The 13,072-nt window shown below is 49.4% G+C and overlaps 1 protein-coding gene across 1 annotated transcript; it reads right to left on the minus strand.

Annotated features, from left to right (window-relative positions):
• Positions 1-10,535: 10,535 nt before the first annotated feature.
• On the minus strand, positions 10,536-12,157 carry LOC147710401 (uncharacterized). Its single transcript, XM_086919993.1, has 2 exons — positions 12,002-12,157; positions 10,536-11,726 (listed from the first exon to the last, which is right to left on the minus strand). The coding sequence occupies exons 1-2, from the start codon at positions 12,015-12,017 to the stop codon at positions 10,708-10,710; spliced, it is 1,035 nt and encodes a 344-aa protein (XP_086776119.1). The 5' UTR covers positions 12,018-12,157; the 3' UTR covers positions 10,536-10,707.
• Positions 12,158-13,072: the final 915 nt, after the last annotated feature.

Genomic DNA, 13,072 nt, shown 5'->3' on the forward strand with positions numbered 1-13,072 from the left:
AAGGGTCTTCAGCATCACCTTTCCTGCAACACGTTTGTTGCTCTGCGTGTTGCATCTTAGGGTACATTGACTCAACGTGTTGCATTTTAAGATCTAAAGAGAACTACAATAATTCTACCATTTTAAGTAGAGTATTGTGGATTTTTGTCATTTGTGGGCTTGTGTTAAATCTATATAAAAAAGACTTCTTTTTATATACAACAGTGTGGTGTCCATCTGTAGTGTTGTCACTTGATTACTGTATGTGTTCATAAATGCTTTACACACTGGCTCTGAGATAAGCCTGTCTGCTCATGGCAAGCTACCAAGGGGGTGAGCAGGGGTTATTTTAGGAGTGTACCCCCTTACCCTGACTAGACGCATGGGTCCCTATTTGTCACAGGTACCTACCTATGCCAACTAGAGACCCCCAAATCTAACAACTACCCAGTGGTTACCACCACTTGGTATTATATATGTGTGGAGTTAAGTATAGTATATGTTAGACTTGGCCCTTTTGGCAGGTTCACCCTGAAACTTTTTACATTTGCCTAGCCGGTTTCTGTAACCTGGTGTTGGTGATTATAGGCCTCTGCGCACTTTTTCACTGTGGGCCAGTGTAAAGTGTGTGCGCTCTCTGTGTATGTGTAGTGAGAGTGGCCTTCCCTCCCATAGGAATGCATGGGGATATGTGTGTCCATGGTAGTTCCTGATGTGTGGGGAGTGCAGGGTCGAGTTTGGTATGTGCGAACTCGTGAGATTAAATGCTGTGTGATGATGTGTGCAGATGTATTGTCTAGTGGAGAAATGCTACTTTGTCAATTGACTGTCTGGCTTGTGATTAGCTGGAGCTGGCTGGTGTGCCTGGCTCCAGAAGTCAGGATGGGTCTGCCCGGTGGTGAATGGGGAGATCTGAATGTTGATGGAAGGGAGGATTGCACCTGGGACCTGAATAGGGCTGGGCCATCCCTCCACAATGCTGGCTCCACCCCCTGTGGTGTGTCTGATGTCCCTGACCCACCCTGTGAATGGGCAGAGGGGCTGAGCAAAACAAAGTGCTCAGAAGTTCCCTGAACCAGCTGTAGCTGGTTCTCCAATGGCCTGCACCTTGTTAACAAAGGATTTCTGGGTATAAAAAGGGGCTGTGACCCCATGTAAAATGTTCAGTTCTTGGTGTGCTGTTCCTGCGGGTTGTGCTGCTGGTGGGGCCCAGGAGGGACTGCCATGGGGACTGCCTCCCTGCTGGAGGGCCTTGTGTGCTGGCCCCTGGGCCCTGCCTTGCCCCTGGATCCCTAAAGGACTTTCTTGGAGCTCCTAGCGCCATGGGAGCACTTTGCTTCACTTCTCTTTTATGAAGGTCTTTGCTCTTGGTTGCTGAGGAGGAGCGTGGGTTCTGCAGCGCGATGCTGCTGCCCCTTTACGAGGGAATCCCCAGCGTAGGGATTCCCCCGAAATTGCTCCATTGTGGGTGCCCACCGCGCTTACTTTAATATTTACTGGCAGGTGCCCACCCTGCTTGTCTCGTCATGGATGCGGGTGCCACCCCGCTTATTTAATTACTTTGGTGCGCAGGTGCCCGCCCTATATCTTTTGGTTTAATTTAAAATTAATACGGGTGCCCACCCCGTTTATGGGAGCCAACGCAGGTGCCCACCCCACTGTTTATTTTTAAAATGACCAGAGCCTACCCCGTATCGCTGCCAAACGAAGGGAATCACGGCTGCGGCCCCGTTCGTCCGACCCGGAAGCCAAGCACTCCTCCCCGTGACAGGGGCGGGACCTGCAGCCAGACCAGAAGGGCGCCCAAGGACTACGTTCGACGCGGGGCTCCCGTGTGGTTGAGGTAAGCCCCATGTCATAAGGAGAAGTGCCGCCTGGGGAAAGGAGAGAAGCACTGTGGCCGTTCGGCAGCGCTCCCTAAGTGGAGGGAGAGCCCCGCAGGTACCGCGCGCCGCAAGGAGAAGCCACCCTGACATAAAGGCGGCCGGCGGAAACAGTGCCTGTTCTTTGTCCCCGCTGCCACGAGTGAAGCAGTGACGCCCGAGACAAGGAGACGAGACCAGCAGCATCGAGAGCCCCCTAAGTGGGGCTCCTTGTTCCTAGTGCCTTCAAGGCACAGTACCTTGCCCTGAGGGGCCTGTCTTGGTCCCTGTGTCCCGGCTGATTCCCTGAGTTGCCCAGCGAGCCAGTGGGCTGCTCCCGCCTGGAGCACAGAGTTAGGTTGGCCCCGGATGGCAGTGGGCCGCCCCAACGTTTTTATCGAGCCCATGCGTGGCTCCAACAATGGCCCTATTTATCTAAAAGGCCCCAGTGGGGGTCCCGATGGCCAGAGGGGCCCTTGTTCTTGCCCCTGAGGACCCCAGTTATTTTTAAAGTGTAGAGGGCTCCAATGTGCGCAGGATTAATTTCCAGAGCCAGAGGGCTCCAGCATTTGGCGAAGTTTTTGTTCCTACGGGCCAGTGAGCGCCCATGCCGCAGTTTACTTCATAGTTGCCCAGCAAGTAGTGGGCAGCTGCACCGTTTAGGCATTTATTTCAGAGGACCCGTTTTTAGACTCAGGAGTGGCACGCACTCCTTTGCCCCTATCTTGGCCTCCACAGCTGCGCAGCACTTAGTGCCAGCTGCAGCGCTTAGGCCCCATGGGATGGTTCTCAGCTGCCCAGCAAGTAGTGGGCAGCTGCACATTTAGGTTTGCGCAAATGGCGCACCCCTGACTGGCGCTGTTTTAGCAGTGCACCCTGACATTCTGGACACAGGGCCTTTGAGCCCCTTCTTGGATGGCCAATTGACCAGGGGGGCTGGTATATGGATAGAGCGCAAGGTCCTAATGTGATTGATGTGCTCTAAATGTGGTGCTAGGAAATGTAATGCGTTTAGTATGTGTTACGCACCCTGTTTGATACCTCTAAAATTGTGGTTTATGATTATGAGGTTGTTTTACCTATGTAGGTTTGTGCTAGTGAGATTGTACTTCACTCTGTGCGTTACGCCCCTAAATGTGAGTTATACTTAGGAGGTAGGGTCTAATGTGTTTAGAATAGTGAGAGATTGCACAATGTGTTTATGCTGCTGAGGTTGGCGCAGGATATAATTTGCGCCTGATGTGACTGTGCATAATGTAAAGTTATGTTACAGGTTGAGGTGGAGTACAGTGATTACCAGTGGCTATTGGTTGTAGGTTTATTTTTACTTGTACCAATTTCTGCTAAGTGTTGATACTGACAGTGGCCCACGTGGCCCTGTCCTGTGTAAATAATCCCTTGTGAATATTGCCCATGCCAGTTGGCATAATGTATATTGTGTGATTACTATCTGATGTGTTATGAGAATACAAAAGCTATTTTTATATAATCTTGTGTGGAGTTCCTTTTGTAGTGTGCCTGGGATGTTGTTGCTGTGTGCGAGCGCAAATGCTTTACACATTACCTCCAGGGATAAGCCTGACTGCTCGTGACAATCTACAAAGGGGGTGAGCAGGGGTTATCATTGGCGTGTAACTCCCTTGCCCTGACTAGACTGGTGATTTTTGCCTGGCTTTGGCGCAAGCCTTAGCCAACGAGAAATCCCAGTTCTAACAGTATATTAATACTTATATAAACTTGCCTTCGTGATATTGGGGTAGTTGATGTTTTGATGACAACATTTTGGTATGCTGAAATCAACAAAGGTGATACTCTGGAAGAAGGTTATGTGGATGCAGAGATAGTAGTATGCACTAGCTATAAATTGAGGTGAGTGTGATGGAGGCAAGGGTAAATAATTCCAAGCACATACAGTGTGTACCAACTTATTTTCATTCTCCTTTTTTTATCCTCTGTAGTTCTCATCTGCCCCATGTCTCTGCTCGTTCTGCACACGCCTATTATCTGCCCCATGGCGCTAGAGAGCAGTAGAGAGCTGAAGTGAACTGAAGCGAGAGAGCCGACCGCTGACCGCAGACCGCGAGCAGAACACCAGTCGCCATTCTCGGCAAGGGGTTAAGTTGCATTCCTGCCTCTAGTCCCCCCCAGGGTCACCCCGTTATTGGAGATCACAGGGGCCCCTTGCGACGCCGATGGAGATGCCGGAGGGGCAGAACTGACTGACGTTTGACGCGCCATTCAGCTCCCGCGAGTGAGGGAGAGGGACGGTGCACCTCTACGAACTGCTACACCTGAAAAGGAGCTCCTGTTGGCGGCAGGCAGAGGCTGCAATCTAGTGGGCCTGCAACATTTGGTGAGTGTTATTACCAGGTTCCCAGCCCAGAGGCCCTCCAGCAGGCAGTTATTTGTATAAAAGCACTGCCCAAGCACAAAAACCTCCTGCACCAGTTCCGGCTCACCAAACAAACAGAGGCGCCCCCAGAAAGCTGAAATCTGCAGATTTGAATGTGGGATTGTCGCTGATTGATAGCGCATTGTTATCGTACCAGGGAGTGCTTGAGAGACTCAGAGGTGGACGCAGGGGAGTTGCAGGGTACTATGCGAGTGAAAGTTGCAGGGTGCCGCTCGCAGCAGAACTTGTCACGATTCTCATCGCCTCAGGATCAGGGTGATGCTGAAAGGGGTCCACCTCCTGATTTCCCCACACTCTGACTGTACAGAAAACACAGAGCGTAGAGGTAATCAAGCAAGGGATAAATCAGGGAAGGTAAGGAAAGGGACTGGAACGGAAGGGACAGCTGAAATGACAAGAAGAAAAGAGTTATCACATCAGTTCTAACTACTCTCATTCAATTCTCGCTAGTGAAACGATACATACCAAATAAATCAGGAGGGGACCTCTGCCTCTCTATACCAGAGATACTTCCCTATAGACAAGTGCCGCCTGTAAGAAAACCACTGATTACCAATAGTTCGAACACACATCAAACTACATCAATGAAGATATGATACCACACACATACCCATTTTACGCTTCCCTGGAAATGATAAAGGTTCTCTCCAGTAACCCAGCAAAGTAATATGTAGAAAGGGAAGTTTTTGGTCCCGAATCAATAACAGGAAATTGGCTTCTAGATAGTCTTGCCGACGGACCAAATTCCTTTTGAACAAAAATGTAGCACACGAAAAGTATTCCTAGTTGGGCCCAACTATATAGGGAACACTAACAAAAAGAGAAACGAACAAAAAGATTCCTCCGTAGAGGCCTACCAGTTCGTAACCGATAGAGACACCAGTTAGGGTTCTTTGGTTGAGGATCCTCCAATGGCCGTTCTTCCTCGCGATGATTGTTCGTGGAAAGAAACAAACCCTAACCAGTTTATTCTGTTCAAATCCCCTGGTACTCAATCCAATCGGTTTCTGGAAACAAAGATCCAACCACGATACACCTTCCCTCGCGGCAGCCGCAAGCGAACGGGTAACGTAGGACAAGGAAACGCCCTTCGTAGTCCTCGCTTACAAAACCAAGTACTGTGCCGCTCCTCGATACCTTTTCCGCGGCAGCCGCTCGCGGACAGATAACAGCAAACTCTAAATGTTCCAAAGTCTTTGAATCCTGGATAGTAGTTCCCAAACATAGAACTCGACACCAACACTCACAGGTTCAAAAGAGTAATCACTTACGAAGCCCCCTAGTGGACATTCCGAATATATAGACTCAGTTCTCCACCCATTTAGCATTATGGGATTTGTAGTTCTGTAGGCGCAAATACGCAAATCCTGACAGAACTCTTATGCTTGCCAGTGCTTTCGGCGATATTGGACCTTGCCTGATTGCTTTTCTTGCTGCCCAGATCATTTGCTATTCATTCTGTTGCTCTGCTTATCTGGGGGTTGAAGCCGGTGACGGACCTTGATTTCTAAAGGACTCACCGCGGGAGCCCGGGACTGCGAGGCCCAGCAGCCACTGCCAAACACCCAGCTGCAGCCTCTTCCCGCGCAAGCCCCGCCCCCCCTCCACCAGCTGACTACTGCTCGCTGCCCCCGCTTCGTGGGAGCCGCTCGCAGCAGAACTCTTGTGCTTGCCAGGGCCTTTGGCGTTATTGGACTTTGCCTGATTGCTTGTCTTGCTGCCCAGATCGTTTGCTGTTCATTCTGTTGCTCCGCTTGCCTGTCTGGGGGTTGAAGCCGGTGATGGACCCTGATTTCTAAAGGACTCACCGCAGGAGCCCAGGACTGCGAGACCCAGAAGCCACTGCCAAACACTCAGCTGCAGCCTCTTCCCGTGCAAACCCCGCCCCCCCCTCTTGATTGTATAACTTACAGTCCTTTCGGGCATTGTGGGACGCGTGCCGGTCTGAGCTCAGGGCTAAGCCCGGGCAAAGGGCGGGTTCTCAGAGACTGGAATAGGCTGGGCTGGGGCCATTCCCTTTCATTCCTTCAAAAGCTCACTAACTACATACTGTGACTGCGACTATTTATTTGTTTCTGGATCGCTTATGGTAAATGTTGCATTGTGTCTAGCCGCTGTATAAGTTTGGATAGGAGCAATAGCTGGTCTAACATTCCTTCATATTATATTGGGGTTTTGAAATCTGTAACGGATCATTTGAAAGTAGACATGACTGCTAAAAAAATTAAGGTCTGGGTAACTATTAGTGGGTAGGTCCTGTTCTAAGACTAAATCGAACCCATTATGTAATAAGGATGGACAAGTTTTGTTGTTGAAAGGAAAATGTCAGTTATTAAGCTTATGGGAAAGGGGAAAGGACAAAGTCCCCACAGTGGGGTATAAGTTAGAGGATAATACTGAAAGGGGAGAAGATGAGGGTCAAATTAACGTGAGGGGGCATAGCAATCTTGCTGTCCCAATTGATCAGGCAAATAAGGTAGAGGGTGTTTTTCTCCCCATTGAAGGGGCAGGTGGTCTATCAGACCCTCCGAAAATTATGGCCCCTTCTCTGCAAGTCTTCGGAGACAAAAATATAAGTAGAATTTTTTCCCCCGTGGACAATCTGAGTCCAGTTATAAAACAGTGGACGTTATAGTGCACAGTCACATACCTAACCCCGGTGAATTACCACTAAAAGAATCTCTTGGTCCCTCTCTGCCGGGGGAAGTGCAAAGTAATGATTCTCTTTTCCCAGACCTAGATATGGAGCTCTGCAGGAGGTATATTGCTGATGAATCTAGCAAGATTTTAGATCCCACAAAGACCCCAGCAGTATCCGCCCCTACAGGGCTCCAATTATATAGTAGTTCTCCTTCTAATAAATCTCAATTTATTATATCCCAGTCAAACATCTCTACGAGCCCCGATCTTAATATAACAGATATCGATCTTGACCAACCCACCAGGTATGATAAACCAGTCTCCGACTCATTGTCATCCTTAGAACATTTGCTCTCTTCTATCCTAACTTTATTGGAAAAATGTGTTGGTGGATCGGACTGTGTGCTGGAAACCGTAACACAAATACTGAAGGTGTTACTGAACAGTAAACAGGGGAAGGAATCTAGCTTTAAATTTGAGATTAGTCCATCAGGGCCCGAAATCATGAATGATATGATGGTAGAGAATGAGCCTGTAAATGCCCTTCAAGATTCGATTTGAATCGATCATGATGAGAATAATCTTCCTATTAATAGAATGAAACCAGTATAAATGCTGAAGAATTCCCCCGTACCTTCTTTAAAAGCCCCTGTATATAATTGTGTTCTAGAGCTTGACCAAGAAATTGAGATTATGACTAACTCTGAAAAAAGGACAGATAAAGAGCTATTTCCCATTTTTAAACCCCAGATAAATGATGGAAAAGAGGGTGTTTTGGATTTATCAGATAAGAGGAAAAAAGGAAAAATAGGGAATTCAAAAAAGAACGTAGGAAAAAAGAGGAAACCAACTCGTAGATTTGCAAAGAAAAGGCGGAGACAAATACATTTCGAAGACCAGTTCGATATTTCTATTAAAAAAGATTCCATCCACGGATCCTTGATTAATACCTCTCAAAATGGGATCCTGGAAGTTAAGTTAGCTCAAGAGACCCTGATCCCATTAGAACAAGAGGTTGTTCTTTCATTGATTCAAAATGACCCTCTCCTTAACCTTATTCCCCCCATATCAGGTGCTCCTAGTATTGAAATTGGGGGGTCCCCTAACATTATTCCTTCCGCGGAGCTGACGAAATCTGTTAGCTTCGCAATAACAGTCCTTAATCCTTCAGCTAAGTCATTCCCTGACATATCAGGAGGAGAAATGGTTCCAAAAAGATTCACTGAGGTCCCCGAAGAGGAAAGTATTGATACTCTCCTTTTAGATTTTTTCCCTCTGTTCGATCCGGATTGCACACTAAATAGATCCTCGCTACTTAAATGTTTTTGGGAGACCGAACGTTTGAAATTAATATAATCTAATGATATAGATGTAGTAACGATTTTGAAAACAGAGGTTGGTACCTTAACAAGAGTAAGGTTTTATTCTAAACTTATCGTAAATCATATTCTTCAACGGTCGGAAGGCTTCCAAAGTAGAGGAATTGATGTTATGCCTTTTTGGTGAAATCCCGAACTGGTAGATTTGTTAACAAGCTCTCGTCTTTCCAAGCACCCTCTGGTAGTATAGACTGTCCTGCTGATTTTAAAGACCTAAAAATCTGTATTTCAAAAAATACATGTCATGTGGAACACATAAACCCCTCTTCCTACTCTTCTCAAAGTAATGCAGTAGGAGAGAGTTTCCAATGGAATTGGCTGCCTGGCATTCTTTCGAGCAAACCTATCAATATTCCCAAACCATATTCTCATCTTTAGCAATGACTTAAAAATATTGTCTTGGAATGTGGCTGGAATAAAGAATAGTCCTGAAAAACTACAATTCCTACACACATTGGAGGCTAGAGTAATTTGTCTCCAAGAGACTTGGGGCCCGATGTAGGTAGGGCTTTACCGATCGGTATCGGCCGAAAATACCGATTTTTGGCCCTTACCGATCGGTAAACAGCCATCGAGATGTAGGGAACCAAAAACAGAACGAATCGGATAGAAAACCGAATCGGAATGTGTACCGAACGTGAAAGGATCCGATACGTACATACCGAAAATCGGATACGTAACGAATCGGAAAAACACCGATTCGGTGACAAAGACCGAATCGGTCCATGTACCGAATCGTTAGTGACACCGAATCGGAAAATCACCGATTCGGTCCCACTACCGATTCGTTAGTGACACCGAATCGGGAATTCACCGATTCGGTCCCACTACCGATTCGTTAGTGACACCGATTCGGGAAATCACCGAATCGGTCCATGTACCGATTCGGTAGAAATACCGATTCGGACATGAACCGAATCGGAAAACATGCCGATTCGTATGAATCTCCGATCGGGAAATTCCCCGATTCCAACAGTTGGGGAGATGTAGGGAGGCACAGAAACACCGAAATCGGCTCAAAATCGGTAGAATTCACTCGGTATTTACCATGGATTGCAATCAGGTGGTAACCAACTCCAACCCATATAAACAGTCCCAAAATGCATTGCAACTTGCAGGATGGCAGCTTTCTATGTCATTGCGAGGCGGCTACGGCTACAGCAGGAAGGACAGAGGGAATGGCTAAGAAATGAACAGGTCTACAGACAGAGGATAACCCTGTTCATGCTCACTGAGGCTGAGATCCTACAGAGATACAGGCTGGACTCTGACACCATACTTGAGCTCATCAGGGACCTTAAGCCATACTTGGACCACCACACCCCAAGGGCACACGCCATCCCTGCGCACGTCCAGGTGCTATGCAGCCTACACCTGGTAGCGTCTGGCAGCTATCAAAGTGGAGTAGCAGCAGCAGGAGGGGTGAGCCAGAGCAGCCTGTCAAGGTTCTTCCACATATTCCTTGACGCCATGATAGACAGGATGGACCAATACATCTCTTTCCCTGCAACCCACGCAGAACTGCTACAAACTAAAGCTGACTTCTACCAGATGGCACACTTTCCCCAAGTCATCGGTTGCATAGATGGCACGCATATTCCGATTTGCCCACCAGCGGACACCGAATACATATACCGCAATCGGAAATCGACACACACCATCAACGTGCAGGTGATCTGCAATGCCAAGTGCACCATCACAGACCTGGTAGCAAAATTTCCAGGGAGTACCCATGACTCCTATATATTCCAACAGAGCGGCATATATGCACGGCTGATGGCTGGCGATTTTGGAGAAGGATACCTCCTAGGTGAGCCACATCATCAGACCCCCATAACACATAGTAGGTAGGTGTAATACATGTATGCATGTGTCTAATGTGACCCCTTTCTCTTCCAGGCGACAGTGCATATGCCCTCCGCTCATTCATACTCACCCCCTACCTCAACCCCTCCACACCCAGCCAAAGGAGGTATAACCGGGCCCACATACGCACCAGGAATGTTGTGGAACGGACCTTTGGCATCTGGAAAAGTAGATTCAGATGCCTGCACAAGAGTGGAGGTGCAAGGCAGTATACCCCCATCACCTGCTGCAAGATCATAGCTGTATGTGCAATGTTACACAACCTTGCGGTCAAGAAGGGCACTGAGGTGGAGTTGTCTGACTACGAGGACTATGACGACGACGAAGCTGTGCCACTGACACAGGCAGCTGGGGTGTGTACGCCATGTGATGGCAGATACAGACGTGAGGAGATCACTGAGAACTATTTCTGACTGAGTACAGATGCAAAGACAGCTAAATGTTGCTTGGAAAATAAAATTTTTAATAGTGATGCACCACAGTTACATCACTGAAGTGCATTAAAAAATGGAGTCTGTCAAAACAAATAAAGTCCAGGGTCCTGGTATGATCATCCCCCCTTGCCAGCCTATTTTTTGGCCCGCTTTCCAGACCCACTGGGGTGTCCCCCGGCCCCCTCCGAATGGCCTGCAGCATCAGCGGATCGCCTGGTGCTCCTCCTTGGCTCTGATGCAGCGCTGGCCGGGCTGCTGCGGCTGCTGCTGTCTCCAGCATCACCCAGGTCCAGGGCAGGATTGGAGGCGGCGTTTGAAATTAACATGGCCTCCATGGCCGTGGTGATTCTGGCCATCCCCCTGGTCAGCTCAGCCGTTTGCTGACTCTGCACCGACTCCTGATTTGCGCTTCGGATGCACAGCTGGGCGGTCGCCGATGCAAGGCGGGCCATGGCCCGGTTGAGCACCCGGGCATCCCTCCTGCGCGCAACCTCATGCTCCTCCTGCCTGGCAGAGGAGTGGGTGATGGCAGTGGTCAGCCTGCCCAACCCTGCTGCCACCTCCATGTTGCTGTCCACAACAGCCTGGAACCCCTTCACCAACTCCCCCATCTGCAGGTTGTGCTGCAGGAGCTGGCGTTGGCAGGCCATGGTGGATCTGGCCTGTTGGCGCTGGATTTTGACCATCTGGCCCTCCAGGCCCAGGAACACACTGCCCTCCCGTGCTGGTGCAGCAGTGGTGGTGGTGGTGGTGGTGGCACGGCGTCTGGCACTGCTGCCTCCGGCCTGCTGAGTGGGCTGGGGTGCCACTGGTGGTGGTGTGGTGCTGGCCGGTCCCGGTGCCCCTGCTCCCAGGACAGGTAGGACGGGTGGCAAGGCCACGGTTGTGGCAGGAGCTGTTGTCGGCGGAATGGTCTGCCTTGTTGGGGAGTTGCATGGTGAAAATTGCAAGGGGGGTGAGCTGGGCAGTACTGGGGAGTGCACTGCCTGGAAATCAATCACCAGGACTCCCTCCATTCCAAGCCCTGTGGTGTCTCCTTCCTCATCCTCATCCTCCTCCTCCTGGCCAGGCTGGCTGGTGCTGGGCCCTGCCACTGCAGTAGTAGATGTCGAGGCTCCCTCTGCTGCCACAGTGGTGCTGCCTGATGGTGCCCCTAGGTACAAAGAAGCATTTGTAAACTGAGTGCCGATGTATTACAGGCAGTACAATTATGGCATTCCACATGTCCTTGCATCTCCTTACACCGTGTCACACTGTTTCCTGTCTTGTGATTCTGCACTGACATATCTGGCTAACTTCTGCTGACTACATGTACCATGATGCTTGTCTCTTGTATGTTGGTGGCAGTACAGTGCTGGTGTTTGCCTATGCATTGTGTCTAATGGGGAGGTGTCTGGTAGGGTGTGTCATGATGCGCATGCTTCTTACCTGTAGCTGTGGCCATCGCAGTGCTGTCCAGGGTCCCGATCCCTACGATGCTCGCCCTCTCGATGGTGCTGGAGACAATTTCCTCCAGCTCGGTGAGGGGTGGCGCCGGGTTCTGGCCTCCTCCGGTGTGTCCAGCCTGCCTCTGGATTTCGGCCAGCTTCCTCTTCGTGAGGCTGCGGAGGTCGTAGAACCTTTTCTTTAGTTCCTCAATGGACCTGGGGGTGACTCCAGCAGCATTGACCTTCTGTGCGATGTTGGTCCACAATCTCCTCTTCGTGCTGTCTGGCACGTTGAGGGACAGCCTGCCAAAGAGCTGGCGGTGCACCCTCACCACCTCCTCAACCAGCACCTGCAGTTCTGTGGTGGTGAATTTGGGCTTCCTCTTTTGGGAGGACTTCTGGCTTCCTGCCTGATCTGCCATTCTGCTGTTGTTCAGTCTGCAACCTCCTTCTCCCACTGCTGCTAACTGTGTGTTGGGCTCAGGCAGGCTTTCCAGTAACTTCTAGAAACTTCTTAATTGTCTGCACCTGCCAGGGTTGCCACTCCCTGTTTGGGTGGGGGAGGGGGAGCCACCTCATTGGCTGGATCGCCTATTGCCGAATCGGCTTTTACCGATTCGGTATTAGCCGAATCGGTAAAATCCGATTCGGTATTATCCGATTCGGTAAAAGCCGAATCGGTTCATGCAATGCATTCCTATGGGCTTTTTCGCCATGGGTCTATGATTGCCGATTCGGTTTTTACCGAATCGGCTTTTACCGATTCGGTATTCGCCGATTCGGAACTATCCGATTCGATGAGAGCCGATTCGGTGTTTTCCGATTCGTTGTTGGCCAAATCGGTAATTTCCGATTCGGAACGAGCTGAATCGGAACGTACCGATTCTCATTACCGATGCCGACCGATTCGGTTTTCATTCGGAATTTTTTTCCTACATATCGTTTTCCGATTTCAGAATACCGATTCGGCCCGCCTCGGTATTTTGAAATCGGAAAATCGCGTTTACCTACATCGGGCCCTTGGTGTGTAGAGAAACTATCTGTAGGTAGGGATTATTTTTCTTTGGAGGGC

This window comes from Lissotriton vulgaris, chromosome 5 (genome assembly GCF_964263255.1).
Source record: "Lissotriton vulgaris chromosome 5, aLisVul1.2, whole genome shotgun sequence".
NCBI classification, from domain to species: domain Eukaryota; kingdom Metazoa; phylum Chordata; class Amphibia; order Caudata; family Salamandridae; genus Lissotriton; species Lissotriton vulgaris.